Below are 25,017 nucleotides of genomic sequence, written 5' to 3'. Positions count from 1 at the left end.
TCTTTGGGATGGTGAAGAATGAAAATCAAAATCATTAAAGCAATGCAATTTCTTTAATGACACAAAATTCTGAGCACCTGTAGCCATAACTGGGGAGTACATGAGTTTACAAACAGGTGAAAAAATTCATGTTTGAATGCAGCAAATGTTTGACTGTTTTTTCATTGTAAATAGGTCTTTCTATTATAAATATGTCTATGCTTTTAGTAACGGAAAAATAGTCACAGTTAATGGAAACTGTAATGAGAATGGGAGATTACTGACTTTTTATAAAAGTATATCTGAGATGTAAGTGTTTATAGCCAGTCTGCAACTAATAATTCATCACATTTTCTATGAAGAAAAAAGGAATAGCACTTTCACATGCACTGCTAAGACAAGTTAGCCAAACTAGAAAGAACATCACACCCCATTCTGGAGATGATTTCCGCAGTTCTCCATGCAAAGTCTGCACATGCATGGCCACCCTACGACATGACTACAAAGTACTGCAAGTGCAGTAAATTCTTAACAAAGGAATATATCTGTCCCCCCAGTGATGATTTAAATTCCTTGCAGTCCATTTCAAGCTAACTTGCTTCATATATTTGTTTGTAGCACTCCTCCTTTAAAAATGTTCACACTTAGGGCTTATTCATACCAGGTGCTGTGCGGAAACACATGCAAAACCACGTTTTCCTATGCCGCATAAAAACATGCTGCCTTCTGCATATGCATGTGGGTGCCATTATGTCTTAATTGTACCCCCACACACCTAGCAAACAGGTGTGCGCCGGCACCTGGTACCAAAGTACCATGCAGTTTGGTTCTCCTGTCACCAGTGCTGGACAAACTGCCATCTGCAGTAACCGCTAGTTGGACATATCAGAGGTTCAGTACCTGGGACAGCAGGTAGGAGGAGGCACCCAGAGATATGAAACAGGAAAGGTTGAGGCCATCTTGGCCTGGCTTACCCCTCAAGCCAAAATACACCTTACGCCAGTCTTGGGTACAGCAACTACAGTAGCCTGGCTGAGTGTTTGACTGGCTTAAGAAAAAGGAAACAGCCTAAAATGGTGTTTTGGATGCCAGAGCCTGTGACATCCCATGTCCACACCCTCCACAAGGAACAGAAAAGAGGGTCTGCATCAGCAGTCTCCAGTTCTCTTGTAAAATCAAATATCAAAGAACAGCAGCTGAGATCTATGAGAGCCACTGATCCATCTTGCTCAGTGACTGGACTCTGCTGAACTCACAAAGCCACACTTCGTGAAGTATTTTCCTTTTTAAACCTTTTTGTTTTTCTGTCACATTATTTATTTATCTATTTTCCCTTTGTAATACTCTTGTAAACATTGTATTTGCACAGTGTTACCTTTTCTATTATTAAACAATATTTTGAAAAGTGTTAATATTGTCTCTAATGCACTAATGTGGAACTTAACCACTTAACCGCTTCAGCCCCGGAAGATTTTACCCCCTTCCTGACCAGAGCACTTTTTGCGATTCGGCACTGCGTCGCTTTAACTGACAATTGCGGGATTTGATCACCTCTGCGATTTTTTATTTTTTGCGCTATAAACAAAACAAGAGCGACAATTTTGAAAAAAAGCATTATTTTTTACATTTTGCTATAATAAATATCCCCCAAAAATTTATAAGAAAACATTTTTTTTCCTCAGTTTAGGCCGATCCGTATTCTTCTACATATTTTTGGTAAAAAAAATCACAATAAGCATTTATTGATTGGGTTGCACAAAAGTTATAGTGTTTACAAAATAGGGGATAGTTTTATGGCATTTTGATTAATATTTTTTTTTTTACTAGTAATGGCGATCAGCGATTTTTATCATGACTGCGACATTATGGCGGACACATCAGACATTTTTACACATTTTTGGGACCATTGTCATTTATACAGCAATCAGTGCTATAAAAATGCACTGATTCCTGTGTAAATGACACTGGCAGTGAAGGGGTTAACCACTAGGGGGCGGGGAGGGGTTAAGTCAGTACTAGGGAGTGTTTCTAACTGTAGGGGGGATGGGCTAGCTGTGACATGTCACTGATCTCTGCTCCCGATGACAGGGAGCAGAGATCCGTGACACTGTCACTAGGCAGAACGGGGAGATGCTGTTTACATCAGCATCTCCCCGTTTGTTCTCTCCGTGAGGCGATCGCGGGTATCCCCGTGGCGATCGAGTCAGCGGGACCTGCGACCCGACTCATGGAGCTCCCGGCCGGCGGCGTGCATGCGATGGCACGGCAGCAAATTCAAAGGGACGTACCTGTACGCCCATTTGCCCAGCCGTGCCATTGTGCCGACGTGCATCGGCGTGCGCCGGTCGGGAAGGGGTTAACCACACCAGGCCAATTTTGACACTTACGTATGTTTTCACGTAAGCAAGGGGGCATGGGGTGCTTTACATTTTTTTATTATTATCATTTATTTTATTATAAACTTTTTTTCTACTGTCCCTTTAATTTTTTAATCAACCTTATTGCTATTACAAGGGTTGAACAACATTCCTTGTGATAGCATGGGCGGTGACAAGTCCTCTTTATGGAGAGATCTGGAGTCTATTAGATCCCAGATCTCTCCTCGGGCCTCCAATGCAGCCGATCATCAGCCAGGTTAACAAGGACCAAAACCGGAAGTAACAAAATCCATTGGCTTTAGGGGGAGAGCAATGTGAGACAGGCAAATCCATGTCTTAATCTCACATGTAAATAATGAAACTGGAAGCGACAATGATTTTGTCACTTCTGGTTTCAGACCCATCATTTCCTGGCTGGTACAGCCAGGGGACATATCTAACCAAGCTGATTTGGGCTTGGTTAGATGGTGTGAAGGGCAGGGGAGACATTGGGGTCTATTAGACCCCTAATGTCTCCAACAAGAGTACCTGTCTCCAGCCCAATGCTATCACATGAGAGTTTATAACCCCTTTGTGATAGCAACTGGGTAAAAAGAAATTAAATAAATAGTTTTTAAAAATTAAATTAATTTAAATTTATTCAAGTTTTTTTTTTGTAATTGCCGCAACCCCCCTTGCCCCGCACTTATGCGCAAACACAAGTGCATGCCCAGCTTGTGCATGCATATGTAAACCGCGGTGGCACCACACACCACACATGTAATGTATCACTGCAAACGTCAGACTGAGAGCAATAATTTTAGCACAAGAGCTTCTGGTTAACCCAAAACTGATGAAGCATCACCTAGGCAGATTCTTGGGCACCAGGGTTTTTTTGTGATATCACAGGTGCATGCAATTTTAAGACCTGGCATGTTGGGTATCGATTTAGTCAACGCAATTTCATCTTTTATATTTTACCAAAAATGGGTGTTATATTGTGCGTGTTTGCACTAAAATAAGTAATTTTATTTCCAAAATTGAAGATTTTTACATGCGTGCTAAAAAATGAACACATTTGCTCTAGAACTGAACTAGTTAAAGAATCTCTGTCTCTTTGAAGAGTGCTACTATATAGTAAATCTCTGAATATTCTTGTCTGCAGTGACAGTGGGTATTACAGACATGTACAGTATTATAAGTCATAATTGTTAGTGTGAATGTTTGATATTTTATGATAAAAATATCTGGTGACAGCAATTGATTTAGGCCCTGTTCACACCAGAGCGATTTTCTGCTAGAAGCTCTAAAATGCTCAACAAGCCAAATCCCATTCATTTCAATGGCTCCTGTTCACATATAAGCTTTCTGTTGCCTGAAGCAAAACACCTGTCACTCAAAAAAGTACACAAGCTTCTTTTTGAAAAACCTGACTTAAACATTTTTGCTCAAAAAGCAGCTCTCCACCCCTAATCTCCTTCATATCTCCTCCCCATAGTGCTTTCTATTGGCTAAACAAAAACATCTGAAGCTGTAAAACACTTGTAATATGCTTGTAAAATGCTTTAAAATGCTTGTAAAAAAAAAAACGCCTGAAAAACACCAGTAAATTGCTACGCTCATGGAGCCCTAGGGTAAAAAGGGTTAATTTGTTAAAGCGAAGCTCCATCCAAAAGTGGAAGCTCTGCTTATCTGCCTCCCCCCCCCCCCCCCCACTGCCACATTTGGCACCTTTTGGGGGGGAGCGGGCTCCTCCTCCTTTCCCTCGCAGCCGCCCCATTCATAGAACGTAGCACAAATTTTTGGATGTGCAGTAGGGAACCGGCTGTGAAGCCACAAGGCTTTACTGCCGGTTTCTCTTAGTGGAGATGACGGCGGCAGCACCCGATAGCCAACTGAAGAATCGGCTCAGGCAAAGACACTGCTGGATTCCTGGACAGGTGTCCTAATATTAAAAGTCAGCAGCTACAATTTTTGTAGCTGCTGACTTTTGATTTTTTTCTGCAGGAGCCTGGAGCTCCTCTTTAACCAAACCCAGCAACAATCGCTCTCAGTCTGCTGGCACTTGATTGTGATCTTGCGAGCTGGAAAATCTTTGGGCAGGGTGAGTCTGAGAGTGAGTGTCACTGTACCATTTGACAGTATGGTATGAGTTTGACCAGCCATTTGTCACAATTTTGTGAAAGTGGACAGGGTCTGACGCCGCGTCCATCACAGCATCGATCAACACAAGTTCTAAATCTGTTTTTTGTAGGCAGGATCTTAGAGTATCTTAGAAACATGTTAATAAATGTCCTGGTCACTCCTAGTTACTCTACTACTTAAAAAATCCATGCTTGCTAATGAATTTCCGATTATCAAACATCTCTGGTTTTATCCTTATTCACTGACAACGTTGGATTAGAAAGCCTGAGATCTCTTATAATGAATTTAATTTAAACATTCACCGATACAACAAGGTTACATTTACATTTCTTCAGATTTAGAAAAATATATTATATTTAATCTCCGATAATGACAGTTCTGCTACAATAATGAAAAACATCAGTAAGAACAAATCTTTAGCCACAGGAGATATTCTGATAAGCTTCTGCTAAAAAAAAAAAAAAAAAAAAAGAAAAAGAAAGAAAAAAATCTTCTGGAAAGAGTCTCTGAAGCTGAGATTTTTTTTTTTTAAGTTCTGTTCTACTTTAAAACATGTCAGATTGCTTTTCATTTCCTCCAATCACGTATTCAGTCTCAAGTCTGTGTAATGAACACCACTTAGAAATGCTTTGTGCTTTCTTCAGGCAAATGTCAGAAGATAGATGAGAAACATGATGCAATTGCCAAATGCACAGCTAAAATTAATATAGGTGCTATTTATGTTTCCATTTACAAAAAAGATGCTCTCATTTACTTCATCCTTTAGGAATACAAAAGACTAATAGGTTCAGTATTAGGTGGGATTCAAATTTGTCGGTTCAAAACAGTCGGTGGCTTGCTTCCAAGCCCCAGCACTATTTTGCATGAATAGCACTTTTTTGCCATTGTTTCAACGATAAAACTCATTCTCTGTCAATACTAAGAACACTTTGATTTCCTCGGAGATAATTATACATGCTGTTCAAATTACACATTACAGCTTAACCCTTCAAACACTAACAGCCTCCTAACCAAATATGATGATTCTCAGAGCATTTCAAGCTCACCATGGTACTGTTCAAAACACAATTACTATAATTTTCTAGCAAGAAACCAATACTAAATTATGCTTTATTTTTGTTAGCAGATCTCAGACTGAAGAAAGGACTTCAAAGTTTACAGATATTGTGTGACACATTAGAACAACATTTTACAGGGTCTTACCAAAAAAAAAAAAAAAAAAAAGAAGAAGAAGAAAGAAAGGAAAGACATAATCATCCCTGTGGAATTTTGTTCTCATCCTCCAGACTTTTCTTTCACACCCCAGTGCGGAAGCACAGCCCCCTCTCTAAGCAATTAGAGAGGATGTTCAACCTCTTCATACTTAGAAATCTGCAATTCGCTTTTAAATTTCCTGCAGCTGTCACTTGATGCTGCTGAGAGAGACCCAGCAAAGCAATAGAGTCATTCTCCTGGATACTGGAAGTCTGGGTCGCAGTATACAAATCACATGGCGATGTTTTTTGTTACATATACAGTACAGTATATATGCAGTGAATAATGTACAGCCCATAGAAATAAATGTATGCTGTATATGTCCATTGATGCAGTAGCTGCAAGTAAATTACAGAGTAAAATGTTTATTATTTTAATTTTTTTTTAGCTAGTAGAGTTATTCTTACTTTTCTGTAAAACAGGTTTTCGTGTTATTCTTGGTGTGGTAAAAGGTAGCTTTAAAGAGCTAAAGGGAAAAATAAATATAAGCATTTCAACTCATAAATGTACAGTCGTCAGCATCACAGGCTGATAACAGCATTGTCGGTGATGTGCTGCATTTTACTTGCACTTGAAACAGCTAGGTACTAATGTATCCTAAAGTTAGCAATAGATATTAAAAGGCAGGGAACTACAAAGGCACAATATGAACACTGGACAACAGTTTTCCATTGGATGTGCATTAACATGCATTAACATTTATTGCTCATTAGCTGTGTTAATTAAAATAGAGAAGGATGGAAGAAGTGCAGTGAGACACCCCTGGCACTGACCTTATCTGAGGAAGTTAAAACACCGGAAACCCATAGTTACTGAGTGCCTTTTGCCCCTAGAATGTTCATGCAAGGGTGTTTTCTGCTAGCCACAGACACAATGATGGTCAAAACTAGCTGGAGTGGGCAGAGGCATATTTACAGAAAATGGTACCTATGACAAGCACTAAAATGGTGCCCTTTTCCAAACACCTGACACCCATATTTTCAGATAATATATTAATATCCACTATCAACTCAATGCAAGTCAAACTCTTTCTTCTTCAGGAAGTGTAGCCTAATCTACTTCTGCACTTTGCCAAAGTGTGCACTGGCTCTAGGCTCCAGCTGGTTGCATTACCAATGATCACATTGTGTTGCTGTGAGTGTCACTGTCTCCTCTGTGTCTGAGGCCTCCATGAGTTGGCAAACGTTCACATCAGAGTCCCCCTTTCACATCAGGAGCCCCCTTTACATTAGGAGACCCCTTCACATCAAAGTTCCCCTTTAACATCATGACTCCCCCATTGTCAGATTACCCCATTCAGATCACATCAGAGCCTTAAAGTGGAGTTCCACCCACTTTTACAACTCCTTACAACTCTTCAGCATCCCTCACTAAACTGTGCACTGTAAACAAATTGGATATTTTTTTATTTCTTTTTCTCAGCACCTACTGTATATCTGCATTTTCATTTTTCACTTCCTCCTCCCTGGCCGCAGCCCATTGCATCATTTCCTGTTTGCAATGCCTTCTGGGAAGGGGCGGCAACTTCATCTGAAACTGCCGTTGCTATGGAAACCTGACCTGAAACCTATTACACTGCTTGCGCTGCACTGAGCACTGCACTGAGCATGTGCGAAATCTGCAAGGATGAGATCCAGGAAGAAATACAGTCTGGCTTCAGATGCCCACACTTAAGATGGCCACGGCCTGCTGTAATTTTATAAAATAACAAACTACTGCTATAAACTAACAAAACAGACCCTAGTTTACAGACTAACTTTACTAGAATACATTAAGCTTGTGTATTATAGGGGTATTTTTATTTAAAAATTATAATTTTGGCCGGAACAACACTTTAAGATCACTTTCATCAAAGCCCCTTTACATCAGACTTACATTATCTTTTGAAAGCTGAGCTGGGGACAGACCCTGTGATCCAGTGTACGTGAATTATGTGCCACACCCTAGATACACCACCGGAGGTGGGTGACATACATATCTATCTACCCTGTTAAAAAGTGTTTTTCCAAGTTAAAGCAGTAAGCTAGATAATATACAGTATCTCACAAAAGTGAATACACCCCTCACATTTTTGTAAATATTTTATTACATCTTTCCATGTGACAACACTGAAGAAATTACACTTTGCTACAATGTAAAGTGGTGAGTGTAAATTTGCTGTCCCCTCAAAATAACTCAACACACAGCCATTAATGTCTAAACCACTGGCAACAAAAGTGAGTACACCCTGAAGTGAAAATGTCCAAATTGGGCCCAAAGTGCCAATATTTTGTGTGGCCACCAATTATTTTCCAGCACTGCCTTAACCCTCTTGGGCATGCAGTTCACCAGAGCTTCACAGTTTGCCACTGGAGTCCTCTTCCACTCCTCCATGGTGACATCACGGAGATGGTGGATGTTAGAGACCTTGCGCTCCTCCACCTTCTGTTTGAGGATGCCCCACAGATGCTCAATAGGGTTTAGGTCTGGAGACATGCTTGGCCAGTCTATCACCTTTACCCTCAGCTTCTTTAGTAAGGCAGTGGTCATCTTGGAGGTGTGTTTGAGGTCGTTATGTTGGAATACTGCCCTGCGGCCCAATCTCTGAAGGGAGGGGATCATGCTCTGCTTCAGTATGTCACAGTACATGTTGGCATTCATGGTTCTCTCAATGAACTGTAGCTCCCCAGTGCTGGCAGCACTCATGCAGCCCCAGACCATGACACTCCCACCACCATGCTTGACTGTAGGCAAGACACACTTGTCTTTGTACTCCTCACCTGGTTGCCACCACACACGCTTGACACCATGTGAACCAAATAAATATATCTTGGCCTCATCAGACCACAGGACATGATTCCAGTAATCCATGGCCTTAGTCTGCTTGACTTCAGCAAACTGTTTGCGGGCTTTCTTGTGCATCATCTTTAGAAGAGGCTTCCTTCTGGGACGAGAGCCATGCATACCAATTTGATGCAGTGTGCGGTGTATGGTCTGAGCACTGACAGGCTGACCTCCCACCCCTTAAACCTCTGCAGCAATGCTGTCAGCATTCATACGTCTATTTCCCAAAGACAACCTCTGGATATGATGCTGAGCACGTGCACTCAACTTCTTTGGTTGACCGTGGCGAGTCCTGTTCTGAGTGGAACCTGTCCTGTTAAACCACTGTATGGTCTTGGCCACCGTTCTGCAGCTCAGTTTCAGGGTCTTGGCAATCTTCTTAAAGCCTAGGCCATCTTTATGTAGAGCAACAATTCTTTTTTTCAGATCCTCAGAGAGTTCTTTGCTATGAGGTGCCATGTTGAACTTCCAGTGACCAGTATGAGAGAGTGAGAGTGATAACACCAAATTTAGCACACCTGATCCCCATTCACACCTAAGACCTTGTAACACTAACGAGTCACATGACACCAGGGAGTAAAAATGGCTAATTGGGCCTAATTTGGACATTTTCACTTAGGGGTGTACTCACTTTTGTTGCCAGCGGTTTGGACATCAATGGCTGTGTGTTGAGTTATTTTGAGGGGACAGCACATTTACACTGTTATACAAGCTGTACACTCACTACTTTACATTGTAGCAAAGTGTCATTTCTTCAGTGTTGTCACATGAAAAGATAATAAAATATTTACAAAGATGTGAGGGGTGTACTGATTTTTGTGAGGTACTGTATATATATATATATATATATATATATATATATATATATATATATATATATATATATATATATATATATATATGTATATATATATATATATATATATATATGTATATATATATATATATGTATATATATATATATATATATATATATATATATATATATATATATATATATATATATATATATATATATATATATATATACAGTATCTCACAAAAGTGAGTATTAAGGTGCTGCTGGATTCCCTTTAATGGGGACAAAGACTGTAATAAAAACTATAATACCTTGAAATATGTGCAGAAAGAAAATACCCTATAATTTTCTGTAATTATTTTGGAAACATTGTAACATAAAGTGCTACTGTTATTTCCTAACCTAGTAAACCAGGTACAAGAGAACAACGAGACAAAAAACAGAATGGTGCTCGAGAGGGCACCGAAACACACTGATAACACAGCTGAAAGTCTATAAAGTCCAGGAAGTATACGTATGCAGCATTAGTGGCAGCTCCCCTGAGAGGGAAGCCGTCTTTGGAAAAACAATGGGAGAAAAACAAGGTGCACCAAATAGTGATCAATAGCCATTTAGATCTGACAAAGAAGCAAATGCTTTGAAACGTTATTTCCATGTTCTAACGTCACTTCCGATGCAACTCTGAGTGTGTTCCATGCTGGTTCCGAGACGATAAGATAGATGTCTGGCCGGTTGTTCCTCTCCTCTCGTGTTAACATCTACACACCACCATCCACCGGGGACCCGCTGAGTGACCACAGTATTATACTGTTATATGCCTATTGATCTTTATATTAGTGTGAGTAGCCATTTGGCTGATTTTAATTAAATATACCATTTGTTGCATCTTCTGCTGCACTTAGTTTTTGGCGCCCCTGGTTTTTCTCCCAGGTACCCGTGAACACTCACAGTGCATCACTAATGCATGAAAACTAATAGTCAATCTCTGCGACCCTTTCCTAACCCTAGCTTGAAATGGTTAATAATAATGGACTAATACTCATATAAAACCTATGAGTATGATAAATCAGCAAATCCCTTAAAATCTCTTTCCATATCCTGAGATGAAAAAAACAGGCCGACTTTAAGCAAAAAGTATTTAGGCAATGGACACATCCATGTGTTTGTCTAAAATGATTAGTGAAACCCACAAGTGCTAATTTCACTACTACTTTTTCAGTATACTGGCTTTTTAAAATAGCAGATAACAAATTTAGAGGTTGGATGACAAGTAGTGTTGAATAACTGTATTGTTAGTAAAATAGCACATTTTCCTATAGGGGTCAAAACATCTGAGCAAGCGAAAGGACACCTAAGGGCGAAGGATGGATTTGGCTCCAAAAGAGGGACAGTCCCATTAAGAGAGGGGCAGCTGGGAGCTAGAGCTAAATCAGAGAATGAAAACAGTTTAGTATTAGTACCCCTCGTTCTTCCTAACTACTGTCATTGCAGCTGGGAGACTTTGAGGAGTCTGTGTCCTTGTTCAATAATGTATTGAGCTTGAAGATCAGTTACAACTGTCTGATATCCTCACATGGAAGAAAATAATAATTTCTTTATAGTATATATTTTAGGCACCAAGAAATCAGGGTGTATAGCAATGACTGAGAAAATAAGTAATGCTGATGTCAAAATTAGAACATGTCAATCATAAAATGAGATAGCTGTCAGTTGCTGCTACAGTGCACAGCTAACTAGTGCAGCAGACACAATCCTTCCCCATATGAGTACCTTATAATGAAAACATGGAATATTAATCAAATTCTACTCTCTAACTATGCTAGCTATACCAAGACAAAAATAATGCAAGCTATAACAGAATTATAATATGCCTAGATGGTATGGCTGGTTATAATTGGTATTATTGAAAATGGGCCATATTATTATTATTATTTTTAGTGTTGGGCATACCCAGATTTTTTTTCTGGATGATCTGTTTGCTTATGATAAATCATAAGCAGATAATTATAAATCTTAAAATACAGACATAACATTAGCAAATACAATAAATCATAGCCATGAAACTATGACTCAAGTGAACTTACAATAAATCAAAAACCTGAGACTCTTAGCCTTCATGTACATATAGCCTACTTTGACCATTGGCCGCAGAACACAAAACACGGAGATGGGAGGTTGAAGCTCCCCTAGCCATAACAGCTCATTAACTCTGGTAAACGCCTGCTATGTGTACATTGGCTTTTATGGAGTAGAGTTTAGGAGCTTTGGCAAAAAAATGCCAAAAGCTCCTAAACTCAAGTTTAGGAGCTATAGTGTACCTGAAGCCTTATATTTGTTTGTATAACTATAGTAGGCTGGGGCATATTTATAAAGCAATGAATGTAAAAATCAACAAATATGTACTGCAGGTGAATCACCTGCTGTCATTTAAACCGCCTGCAATAGAAGCATTCACCTGCAGTGAATGTCCAGTGAATTTCACATTCAGTGCTAAATAAATATACCCCTAGAACAAATTTTCTTTGTGAAAGCAAATTGAATAGCCGAATGATATTTAAAAATAGCCTGTCTGGAAACCTTTATGACCGTGATTTATCTCAACATAACTCCTTACGTATTTAGAAAACTTGTAAAACTTTTAGAATCTGACTAGATTTAGCATGTCTGGGTCAGTGTAATGCTCCAATATAAGCAGAGAGAAATCAATAAACATAACAAAGGCCCCCTTCCCCAGTAAGTCCAACATCCCTTCACATTAGAACATTTAGGTCCTCTGTGTTGGTTATTGGTAGATGTGCAGTTTACAAGCATCCATTGTCTGAGCAGGCAGTGTCTACACTAGTGTGTTCATCTAATGAGTTGCCTGTTGAAAATTCAGTCAAAGGCCACAGATGGAACTTCTGAAGATGATCCACACATGAGTGGACCCCACAGCTTTAATGTGGGGTTTTCTCTACAACTTCTCAATCCACACACAAGTACAGAAGTCATACTAAAGCAAACAGCTAGCCATCTAATCAGTTGCATCAAATACCATTAAAGATTCAGAAATGCACAAGTAAATTATAAAAATACATAATTTGGCTACCATTGCTTTCCCAAGAGAGGAATACAACTGACTTTTATTGACAAAAGATGGCTTGGTATTTTAATGTAGCTCATCAAATCATCATTTGAGTTGCTTTTTTCCCTTCATTACCAACAAGATTAGGCTGTGGGTTCTACTTATGCACACAAGAGACACATATTCCAGCCTATCTAACGCAAACACATCAATAAGAACATTATCAAAAAATCTCTAGGCCTCCGTAGATCATTAAAAATGCCAAGATCACAGACTACACAAGAGCTATAATTTTGAACACCTACGTTTTATCAATGCTAAACTGAAGTTTAGAAGGTAAGAGTATTTAATGAGGCAATGCCATGGCTAACAATTATGTTCCGTAAAGTACAGAAAGAAGCATTTTAAAAATGCTAACTTTAATTAAATAATATACAACATAAACAGTAACCCAGTGGAGTGTACTCTCTTGAACATGTTAATATTAACGGTTCAAAGAGTTCATAGAGTACCGTAGATGGCATTTGCAATCAGAAATGCAGCCAATGATATAACCATTCAAAATACTAATCTTTTTATGCTCACATTTACTTTCTGTTCCTTTTCCTTGCATCTCATCAAACATTTATGAAAAGTGGCAATGTCTTTGTGGGAAGGTGAAGGCAAGATATTGATACACACTGAAAGTGAAAGCATGGATAAAGTGGATATAAAATGCCTTCCCCATGCAAAGCTTTATAGAAATGAAAGATTATGACTTTCTTATTATACGGCAATGTCCCATGCTTGTTAAATTTTACTCATTAAGAAGTACTCTCACTCCTTGAAAGTAGCATCATTCATTTTTAGTGCTAGCTGTCTCAAAGACTTCAATAGAATTGTGCTCTTTGAAGTAAGAATTTTTCTATTAAAATGACATTTTTGATCCATAACACGAAGACCCACTCAATTGAGCTATTGTACTTTGACAGCTTTGTTGTTAAGGTCGGCACTGCTGTACTATATACATATACAAACATGATTATCAAAGGGATTTGAAGTAAATATTGGGGCAAGATAAGGGCATTTGTTCCATATGAGAAATATGTGGCAAAAAAGACAGGGCTTAAATGGAAAAAGTCAAGCTGGAATAGTACAATATTAACACAGAATATATCACACATTTAACAGTGTGCACTGAGCACAATATATAGCAGAATAGAAATGATCCACGACTTGAACATCTGGATACTTGTAAATTATGACACATATTCAGCAATCAAAGCAGCTTCCTCAGTGCATTTCAAATGATGTGCTGTGCTACAATCAAAAGGCTTTAAAGCAGCTGCATTCTTAGGTTTTTACTTTTTTTTTCTCTCTCAGTTAGGTACTATAATAGCAGCTAACGGATTATAAGAAATATTGAAGTAATGGAACTGCTATATCCTTTCATCTGTCCATGTTACACAATGCAAATGGTACATTTTTTTTTCTGTGGATATAGAGCAGAGAATCCAGGACCCTCAGAATGCTACATATTCTAGAAACATAAAAAAGGAAACAGTGCATTGAGGTCGGCTTGAAAGTTGGAGACATCCTGTAAGGATGTTATTCCACTGCATAGCTTGGTGTAATCTGCAAAGACTAAATGGTACTTTTAATCCCAGACCCTATATAATTTATAAAATTATTAAAAAGTAAGGGTCTCAACACTGAACCTTGGGGTACACCACTGATAACCTTAGACCATTCAGAATATGAATCATTAACCACTACTCTCTGAATACGGTCTTTTAGCCAGTTTTCTATCCATTTACAAACTGATCTTTCCAAGACTGTAGACTTTACCTTACACATGAGCTGTGTGTGGGGAACTGTGTCAAACGCTTTTGCAAAATCCAAGTATACTACGTCCACAACCACCCCTCTGTCCAAGGGTTTACTTACCTCCTCATAAAAAGAAATCAGGTTTGTTTGACAACTTCTGTCTTTCTTGAATCTATGCTGTCTGTTGTTTAAAATATTTCTTTACCAGAAACAACTCATCTATGTGGTCTTTTATTAAACTCTCCAGTATCTTCCCAACTATAGAAGTTAAACTAACAGCCCTATAGTTACTTGGTAAAGACTTTTATCCATTTTTAAATATGGGCACCACATTGGCACTACTCCAATCCAGTAGTACTATTCCAGTCATTAACAAGTCCCTAAAAATTAGAAACAGTGGCTTTGAAATGACAAAAAATAAGTTGATAAGAGGTGAAGGATACATAGTCTAGCTGTTTTTCAGTTGGTTTGAATGACAGTCCCCTGTCTATGGCATTAGCATACACTACAAACTAACCATTCCATGAAGAGAAAAATCAATCTGAAAAGTCTCAAAACTTTATCCAGTCACTATTTTTCCACCAGAAAAAGTCTGTGGAGGTCCACATGTCTCCTCTGGACTCTGTTCCACAGGCATAAATATAAACACTCAAGCATCCCAAGGATTCATGTTTGCCACATCAAGCACATCTGGCTATCATCTAAGGACTATGGTAATCATTTGTTTTTTCCAGCTATAACTTGAAAACACAGAAATATATTTTATATATACTGTAAATCACTTCCATTACTCTCTATGTCTTACATTACAGTGCAGAAACTGAGCAGTTACATTAGCACTGCAGTATCTGATTCTATCATAAAGTTTCAGAGAAAGAATCCATGATGATGGTGTGCTTAACAGAATGTGGAACATAGAGCTGTTAATGCATTTAAAGTAACACGTTTTCTTTGTTACAGAAATGAAGAAACTGCCATTATCACTTAGGCCTAGCTATGTATCAAATGAACCGGTTACAATGGCTGTCAATTGGAATTTGGTTGCTTCAAAAGCCCATCCAAATTATAAGATGATATTTATTGCACAGACAACACAATCCACTTGTCTGCCTAAAAGACAGCTACAGCCTCCAAAATGTAATTATTAGAAGATTACACAATGTCTTCAATGTTATTTGCTTTAATAAGCTACATGTGAGATGTGTGGTAAATTAAGCAGTAATATTACTAGATCCCAGCACTGGGAAATGAGGCGCTTGTCTTACTCTGATCTTTGGATGCAGCTGGTAAGATATATAATCGAAGTGATGTTACTATACTCCATGGCTCTCTTTATTCTAAAATAGATTGAATTTGTTGGCATTTTAAGACTTGGAAAGATTCAAGCAACACATTTGTACATCAATCTGTTTTTTATGCATATTATGTTTGGATCAATTAGTAAAAGGAAAGTAAAAGGAAAGCCTTACCATTTATATTCTTGAAGATGTTGAGGATGGGAAGAATCTGGCGGTAGTAAGGGACAAGAGCTTCACCCACCATTTCAGATGAAACAACCAAATGCTGCAGAACTTTGAGAGTGGTGCAGATGACTTGCCGGTTGCGAGTGTTCAAGGCATCTAAAGCATGATAATATTATCTTACTTTATACATATCGGTACAGTTTGATAGCCATTTTAGACAGTTTGACTGTCATAAATAACTCAATTTTGTTACAGACAAAAAATAAACTTGTACATGGTGCCAATGTCAAAATAAAAATCTCATATAAATTACATTATGAATATGACAGACTAAGAAATGGTCAACAGGGCAACCGAGCATGTGATATAAATTTAGCAAGCATATACTGGTATGTAAAGAATAAAACACTTCTCACTTGAAATAGTTTTTTGCTAAAATAGAAAAAGTACAGCATCTGCCAAAAGTGTGATGAACAAAGAAGTTGCTGTGTATACAAGATTCAAAAGTATTAGGGCCATATTTGTAATAGTATAGCTGCATTTTAATACATTTGCTTGCCATGTGGCTCTGGTGTGTAGTCATACAACCACAAGGTTATGCTGTTTTAAACAAACCAGAAAAACGGTCTCAACATTTTGTCTTTAAAGTGGCATTTCAGTCAAATTCTAAGCTAAACCTACTCCCACCCCCATTCTTAGACTATTCTGTCTGTCTATACCTTTTAAAAGAAAAGATGTCTGAACTTACCTATTCTGAAGCTGCCCGGTCTGTCAGGAGAGACAATGACTGCAGAGCCTAGGTGATGATGTCACCCATAGGTTTACTATGGGGCAGCCATTTCTGGCTGTCCCTCCTCTACACTAAAAGCTGATGCTGGAATCTAATCATGTAACCAGACTGGAGCGGCTTCAGAATAGATAAGTACACACATCTTTTCTTTTACAGGGTAAATTAGAATGGGGATGGGAGTAGATTTAGCCTTAGTTAGAATTTGACTAGAATTACACTTTAAAGAAGTCTATCACCCAACATATTGAAGAGATTTGGTGTACTAAACCATATTTTCATTTCCTTGGTTTGATTCTATCCTATCTCTTTAACTGCCATTAGTAATAACTGAGAACTGTCAAAAATAGGCAACACGTCAGGAGCACCCTAAGAAAGGGAAGAGTCACATTCATAGTTATTATGTGGGAATTTTCAGGTCTAACTCTTATTTTTTTCCCAAAATCCCACTATTACAACTGTACATTGCAATAGATTAGAGGCCCTCTCCTTCCTGTGAGAAATATGCACTGACTACCAGGGGGTAACTAGATTTCACAGGGATTTATAGTAAAAATTTGATGGGGATCTATCAGTGGCAGGTGGGTGCACCCTTTTTAATAGCATGAGGAGAAGAAAAAAGCCGATCACCGGCAGCTATCAGAGGGACATCGGTCCCGATCACGGAGAGCTGTCGCCGAGTGATCTGTGCCCACCTGTGCCACCTGCCAGTGCACAACAGCGCCGCCTACCAGTGCCCACCAGCACCACCTACCAGTGCCCACAGCTCCACCTATCAGTGCCCACAGTGCCACCTATCAATGCCACTAATCAGTGCCTCATCACCAGTGCTGCCTATCAGTGTTACCTATCAGTGCCCACCAGTGCCACCTATCAGTGCCCATCAATGCCACCTATCAGTGCAACCTATCAGTGCCCACCAGTGCCATCTATCAGTGCGACCTATCAGTGACACCTAGTAGTGTCATTCAGTGCTGCCTATCAGTGCCATTCAGTGCCACCCATCAGTGCCACCCATCAATGCTACCTATCAGGGCCCATCAGTGCCACCTTATCAGTGCCCATCAGTGCCACCTTATCTGTGCCTATTAGTGCAGCCTATCACTGCCCATTAGTGCAGGCCATCAGTGCCCACCAGTGCCCATCAGTGCAGCCTCATCAGCGCATATCAATGAAGGAGAAAAATTACCTGTGTGCAAAATTTTATAACAAACTATGAACAAAAATTTTTTTTTTTCAAAATTTTCTGTCTTTCTTTGTTTGTTTAGCAAAAAAATAAAAACCCCAATGGTGATTAATTACCACCAAAAGAAAGCTCTATCTGTGTAAAAAAATGATAAAAATTTCATTTGGGTACAGTGAAGCATGACTGCGCAATTGTCATTCAAAGTGCGACAGCGCTGAAAGCTGAAAATTGGTCTGGGCAGGAGGGGGGTTTAGTGCCCAGTAAGCAAGTGGTTAAGATATGAACTTGACCCCTTGGCCTTTGGTCCACAACAGTTGCATGGGTTGCTATAGCTATAGTTTTACCCTTTCTGACAGAGCAAATCTTTTTGCATGAATGTTGATCTAGTACAAGGGGTCCCCAAACTTTTCAGGGGGGGCCACTTTGTATATTTTACAAATATTCATTGGATTAAAAATACAAAACATGAAAACGTAACAAAAATAAAGCAAAGAAACTCCAAATAAACAAGCAGAGTCGGTCCTAACATCAGAATCCCCACAGAACCCCCACCTTACATCCTTTACATCAGAGCCCCCCCTTACATGAGAGTCCCCATTAGAGTTCCCCCTTACTTTAAGGTCCCCATCAAAGTCCCTTCTTACAATTTTTACATCATGGGGCTGGATAAAATCTTGGAGCAGGCCATTTTTGGCCTGCAAACTGTGGTTTGGCAACCTCTGGTCTAATAGAAAACACAGGTGTTGATTTACTAAAGGCAGATAGACTATGGCCTTTGCACTTAGTGTGCAAAAATGCTATTTTCCTTGGACCTGATTGGGTGCAACTTTACCACAGTTACTAAATTCTGGGGAAATTAGTGCAACCACACTTGCAAGGTGCAGTCTATTTGCTTTTAGTCAATCAATCCCGCAGTGTACAGTCATCATCATTATTGTCTTTTGCAAATTTATATTTATTCAAAGGACATTACCTTTTCAAAAGCTGAGCAATATATACAGTTGCACCACAGACAATTTTTCCACCCAAAAATATGTTTTAGAATTGGGAGCAAGTGTTGGTCCAGTGAAATAGAGTTTTTTTTTTTTTTTCAATAACATACATACTCTTTTAGAAAATGAATTCAAGCCAGTGTTAAAATGTCATATGTTGATACAGAACTTTAACCCTTACCTATGTGGGCCAGTTAGAAAAACACTGATTATACTTTTCACGCTTTCATTTTTTTTTTTGCCTCGTTGATTGCTACAAAGCAATGTATTTCAGGCCCCTAAGGCACTGTAGGGAATTAAGCTGAACTCTGCTGGGAATTGTAAAAAGGCCTTTATTAGTCAAAGCCTTGAACGAAACTAAGAGATGGATTGCAGCCCTGATGTTATAAAACGCTGCCTTGTGTGACTGTTATTTGTTCCCACAGTTTCTGCTGACACCTCAAGCAGACCCCAAGAAGGCTATTCTTCCTTCACATTGGCTCTGTTATTAGTCTATTCAATAAGTATAAAGAAATCACAGTTACTTTTTTTGGACACTATGACAACAGGAAGTCAACCTGGGAAGGGACAAATTCAGAATCTCTTCTCTCTAATGATTACATTTTGCAAACTTTACAGTTCTTCTCAGAAGCATTTGCATTGAAGCGATGCAAAAGACTTTTCAAAATAAAAGGAACAAAAATGAGAAGTGGATGTTTAGAAAAGGTCCTCGGTTCAAGTATTAATTCTGGAAAAATATGCACAGATTGTTAACTAATACAGTCGTTTGAGCAGCTATTTTTAAAAGTGTAGCAGAAGGAATACAAAATAAAATATAATTTAGCAATTTTAACATGACAATAGCTTACAGCTGAACTCCAGAATAAATAATTATTGTGTAAATACAAGAGTCATATGTATTCTTCATTGAATCTTGGTGTGCTGTGTGTATTTCTTCCAGATCTATACAGTAATAGAGTGAGAAACTTTACTTCTGTGCAGGAGCTCCCTGTAATAAAGACCAATCACCGCAGCTCTTTTATCTTGTGCAGGGTGACTGGTCATGTCTCCACCCCTTCCTGTAGTTTTCTGCAGGCGGTCTGTAGTGGGTGGGGCTTGTTGGGTTTCTTCTCCAGCTCTGTTTTCTGCACAGTGGTTTGGCAACCTCTGGTCTAATAGAAAACACAGGTGTTGATTTACTAAAAGGCAGATAGACTATGGCCTTTGCACTTAGTGTGCAAAAATGCTATTTTCCTTGGACCTGATTGGGTGCAACTTTACCACAGTTACTAAATTCTGGGGAAATTAGTGCAAAGGATCGCATCGCCTAGGTAATATCTAGGTTTAGCATTTAGCGCACACAAAGTGGATTTATATTCTTTGTGGCTATTGAGGAATATATTTAAATGACTGTTTTCATGTCCAGAGTTAAGCGTTAAAATAAGAAATAAATATCCAGGGGGCATATAGTATAAAGTTGAATGGAACAGCAGGATATTAGGGAGTGTAGTGTACTAGTGCTGTAGAGATGGCCAATTTTCAGTGCTCAGCAATATTAGAATTTACAATTGTAGTCTATACTGTATATAATTAAGTCCATCTGTCCCCATTCTATGTCACAGTATATGGTACTAATGTAACCTGTGGGCTGTATACAATGAGAATTACATGTCTAAATGGTTTTCTGTGTCCCTGCTGGGGTATCCACATTCTGTTCTGGTATAACAGCAGAAAATAAGTAAATATTTTCATCTATTTACTACTCTAACGGGAGATTTACTAAAACTGGTGCACACAGAATCAGGTGCAGCTATGCAATCAGCTTCTAGGTTTTTTGGCTTGGTTCACACTACTGCGACCTGAAAGTCATCGACTTATGGTGCGACTTTACCAGGCAATTTCCTGGCAATTTGAGTACTACTTTGATACAACTTGATGCAACTTTAAAGTGACATTGTCTTGTGCAGGTAAGCACAAGATAACAGCAAACAGGAAAATGTCATGCCCAGCCTGGGTAATCTTCCTGTAATGTCAGATCTAAATCACATTAATATAGATGAGGATCTGACTTGCAGACGACCTCCATAAAAGTCTATGGGCACAAGTCAGATAGAAGTCCTCTTGAAGTAGTACAGGAACAGGTCACAATAGGGCTCAGTTATACATGACCCCTGCCCTGCCCCTGTCACCCCTTTGAAAAGCAATCCATGGTGGATCATTTTTCAGAGGTGCTTGGCAGGTTGTAAAGAGGCAATTTATCACCTCCTTATTGCCTGCTTTAACCCTAAAAATGCTGACTCACTGCGCTAGACCCATGTGCATTGTATGCGCTTTCATGCCGATTGTGACGCGACATTGTTCACTTGAATGGGTCATGTTCATTGGCAGTACCACTTGCCAAATGCCATGGGATACTTTGCTTCACGGATGCATGCCCTTGGTGGCTGGTTGGTGGGCCATAAAACAGTGGCTCAACCACTTGCTTTTTCTGCCCCTTGGCCATGTGTGTGAAGGTGCTCTTAAAGCAGGGGTCTGAAACTGAAGGCCCTCCAGCTGTGGCGAAACTACAACTCCCAAGAGCCATTGCAAGGCTGACAGTTACAAGCATGACTCCCACAGGCAGAGGCATGATGGGACTTGTAGTTTCGCAACAGCTGGAGGGCTGCCTGTTTGAGACCCCTCCCCTAATGTGTATATAAAACATAACAATAAACTTTCATCATTTTTTACTTTTGGTCTGTTAAAATGCCACTGATAAATCTGTTTGATAAGTACAAAAAAATAAATTTTGATTCTGCCTAAAATCACCTGAGCTAATAACTTCCTGTGCTCTCTACTTCTATTAAAGTGGAGCTCCACCCAAAAGGGGAAGTTCCACTTTAAGGACTCGTTCCCCGCTCCTCTTGAAAGAATTGGCACTTTTGAGGAGCATCGGGGGCAGGTACCCCATTTTGACAGGTACCCTCTTTCCACTTCTGTTCAGACCGCTGTGGCAGTCGGAAATGGAAGTTCTCCTCCCTCGCTCCCCCCTGCAGTCTTCTGGGACTCAGACAGGTCCCAGAAAACTGCATTCACCATTCACGATGTGCAACACGAATCACGCTTGCGCAGTGGGCACCTTGCTGTGAAGCCGCAAGCTGTCACAGCCGGGTACCCACAGTGCAGATGCAGGCGCCGGGGGTCAAAGACAGCAGGTGAGACCAACTGGGGTAAGCACACCGTTCGATCATGGGACAGGAGAGTGGCTGTTTTTTAACAGTCAGCAGGTACAGTTTTTGTAGCTGCTGACTTTTATTTTTTCCACAGTTGACTGGAACTCCACTTTAAGTGTTATCAGTCAACATTATACCCAGTTCTCACAGTGGACCAAAGAACACCTCTCTATGGTGTGGAAAAGGGGAAATGTTCTGTAGTCCTTTCCTAGGATGGCAATGCTGCTCTTTCATAGATACAGCACAGAAAGTGAGTGCTGTCACCTTAGGACAGATAGTCACTGGCAGTATCACCAAGTATAATAAAGAAATAGGATGAAATAAGAAAACAAATGCCAACAAAATTTCTAAAGACCGCCAAGATGCAATATAACACACATTTGTTCTTGGGTTTAGATACACTTGAAAATTGTGAGGTACAACTGACTATGGTAGCAAACACATAATCCCTGTATTATTGTGGGGTGGGGGTTGTCTGTCCTAGATGTACAAATGGCCCTAAAGTGCCTAACAAATTATCCTTCTGAAAACACCAATACTGTATGTCAACCCTACCCATTTTTTCCACTGAAACCTCTATGGTACCAGTCTGATGATGTACCAATTGGATGACAGAATCACTTTTATTTTATTGCACTTACAAAGAACCACACAGGCTTCCACCAAGAACAAAAAAAAAAAAAAACAAGGAAAGGGGCGCCTCTGAGTATATATCAACAATAATTTATTCAACAAACAATATCCACTCACATGGAAAACTGTAATGTTGCGTTCCAATACGTCTCTGGGTAGAGGAGAAGATGGAGAACTACAAGTCACAGCAAGTCCATACAGTGCTGACCCCACATCGGATCCAGGCAAGGATGGGGTGGGATGACTGGGCACAGCAGGGTCTCCCTCAGGTATCCAGATTACACATCAGGATTGGATGAAGTCAGAATGACACAGTCCATCTAGCTGCGGGTTCCAGGGATATGGCTGTGAGGATGCCAAGGCCGATCACCGGCCGTGCTGCAGTGTATGACAAGGCTCGTACAGCTCCGTGAGGTGGAATAGCTACGGCCGTGTATAGGGAGCCAAAACGAGGCTTGGAGGGCAAGCTCAGCACAGCACTGGGCTGTGATGTCACAGCTGTGCGACGCGTTTCCAAGTTAGCTCGCTATTGGTGGTGAGAATAGCGGTACTCCTTTCTCAAGATGATATTTAAAGCCGTGGGAGGCAATCAACTGACCCAGGGAGGTGGTGTAGATTAAGAAAAGGAGAGGTCCAAGAACAGAACCTTGGGGGACCCCAACAGAGAAAGGAAGAGAAGAGGAGGAGTTGTAAGTGACACTGAAGGAGCGGTGGGATAGGTAGGATGAGAACCAGCGAAGAGTACAGTCACGTAGACAAAAGGAGTGGAGTTTATTGAGGAGGAGGGGGTGGTCCACTGTGTCAAAGGCAGCAGAGAGATCCAGGAGAAGTAGTACAGAATAGTGTCCACTGGTTTTAGCCATTAGTAAGTCATTTGAGAGTTTAAGGAGAGCAGTTTCCGTGGAGTGCTGAGGGCGAAATCCGGACTGAAGGGGCTCAAGAAGTTTATTCATGGTCAGATGGTCGCTTAGTTGGTTGTAGACCAGTCTTTCAAGAAGTTTGGAGGAGAAGGCGAGTAAGGAGATGGGACGTAGGTTGTTAAGATTAGTGGGGTCCAGTGAGGGCTTTTTAAGTATGGGGGTGAGAGAGGGAGAGGTTGAAAATGTGAGTTAGAGAGTGTAGAATCGAGTCAGAGGGTGAGCGTAGCATTTGCGAGGGAGCAGGATCCAGGGGGCAAGTGGTTAGATGAGTGTTAAATAAAAGTTTAGCAACCTCATTAATAGTAGCAGGGTTGAATGAGGTAAGTAATGATTGTATCTGTGTACATGGGGTGTTGCATGGGGGAGGTTTTTGCGCATTGGAGATCTCCTCATGAATTGTATCAATCTTAGTTTTGAAGTGATTGGCGATCTGCTGGGCAGTGAGTGAGTTGGTGGGTGGAGGCAGTGGAGGACAGAGTAGAGTGTTGAAGGTAGAGAAGAGTTGATGTGGACTGGATGAGAAGGTGTTAATGAGTGTGGTAAAGTAGGTCTGTTTGGCAGTGTAAAGGCAGGAATAGTATTTTAGGAGGGCAGATTTATATTGTGTGAAGTCTTCCTGGAACTTAGTCTTATGCCACAGGCGGTCAAGAGCATGGCTACGTTTTCTGTCAGTGTCATGCAAAAATGTCAGTGGATGCAAAGCTTAAGTTGTGGACTTACAGCTCACTTTGCAATACAGCTCTCCAATCAACGATTGGTAGAACAGGAGTAGGGAAATGGACGTTTGTTTTCCAAGGGATACCGCTGCTGTGACTTGGGCTGTTCTGCTAATATTATGGCAAATGTTTGCACCTCATGTTAATAATGTTATTAATTTCCCTATAAAATATATGTAATGGAATAAAGGTTTTCCTAGTTTTGAATTTAGTGTGCAAGTTTTAAACCCTCTGTTAAACTTTTATTAGTGTCTGGGGCAATTCACCTATTTTGTCCTACTGACCATTGTAATGTCATTGTCATTCACACCTGGCTTAGTGGGAGCGCACATTTTTTGGCTCATTTTTCCCACAACGCACATAGGGAAGCCAATTGATGTCAATGGGTTGCCCTACATGTGGCAAAGTAGCTCATGGACATTATGACATCTTGTTTTTTGCACAATTTTTACTTTGCATTTTGCTGTGCTTGTTGCTCATTTTTTCAAATGGCAAAATGTGTTTTTGCTTCGTGTTTGGAGTGTCATTAACAATTAATAGCACTGAAAGTGCTTCTAGTTCATTTTAGGTGTATAACAGTGGCCATACACTAGACAATCTAATTGTAGAATCTCCTTTAGATTTACCAAAACTATATAACAAGAGGGCGCGCCTATGTATCCAATCAGGCAGGCTCTTGCACTACATAGTTGATGGTATAAAGGAGATTGTACAATCAGATTGTATAGAATATGGTGAGCTTTACAGTCTTCCGGGGACACACTGGGGTTAATTTACTAAAGCTAGAGAGGGCAAAATTAGTCACAATCAGCTTCTAACCTCAGCTTGTTTAATTAAGCTTTAACAATAAAATCTAGAAGCTGATTGGTTTCTCTGCAGAATTGCAAATAATTTTGCCCTCT

At 39.9% G+C, this 25,017-nt stretch overlaps 1 protein-coding gene across 1 annotated transcript in view; it reads right to left on the bottom strand.

Annotated features, from left to right (window-relative positions):
* The window catches only part of PACRG (parkin coregulated), an 803,955-nt gene that overhangs the window by 266,873 nt on the left and 512,065 nt on the right, over positions 1–25,017 (bottom strand). The window contains exon 4 of the mRNA XM_073627473.1: positions 15,697–15,846. Coding sequence (XP_073483574.1) covers positions 15,697–15,846 — 150 coding nt within the window. The remainder of the gene's footprint in view (positions 1–15,696; positions 15,847–25,017) is intronic.

This window comes from Aquarana catesbeiana, linkage group LG04 (assembly GCF_042186555.1).
Source record: "Aquarana catesbeiana isolate 2022-GZ linkage group LG04, ASM4218655v1, whole genome shotgun sequence".
NCBI lineage: Eukaryota > Metazoa > Chordata > Amphibia > Anura > Ranidae > Aquarana > Aquarana catesbeiana.
This window is presented reverse-complemented; position numbering and strand designations above follow the sequence as displayed.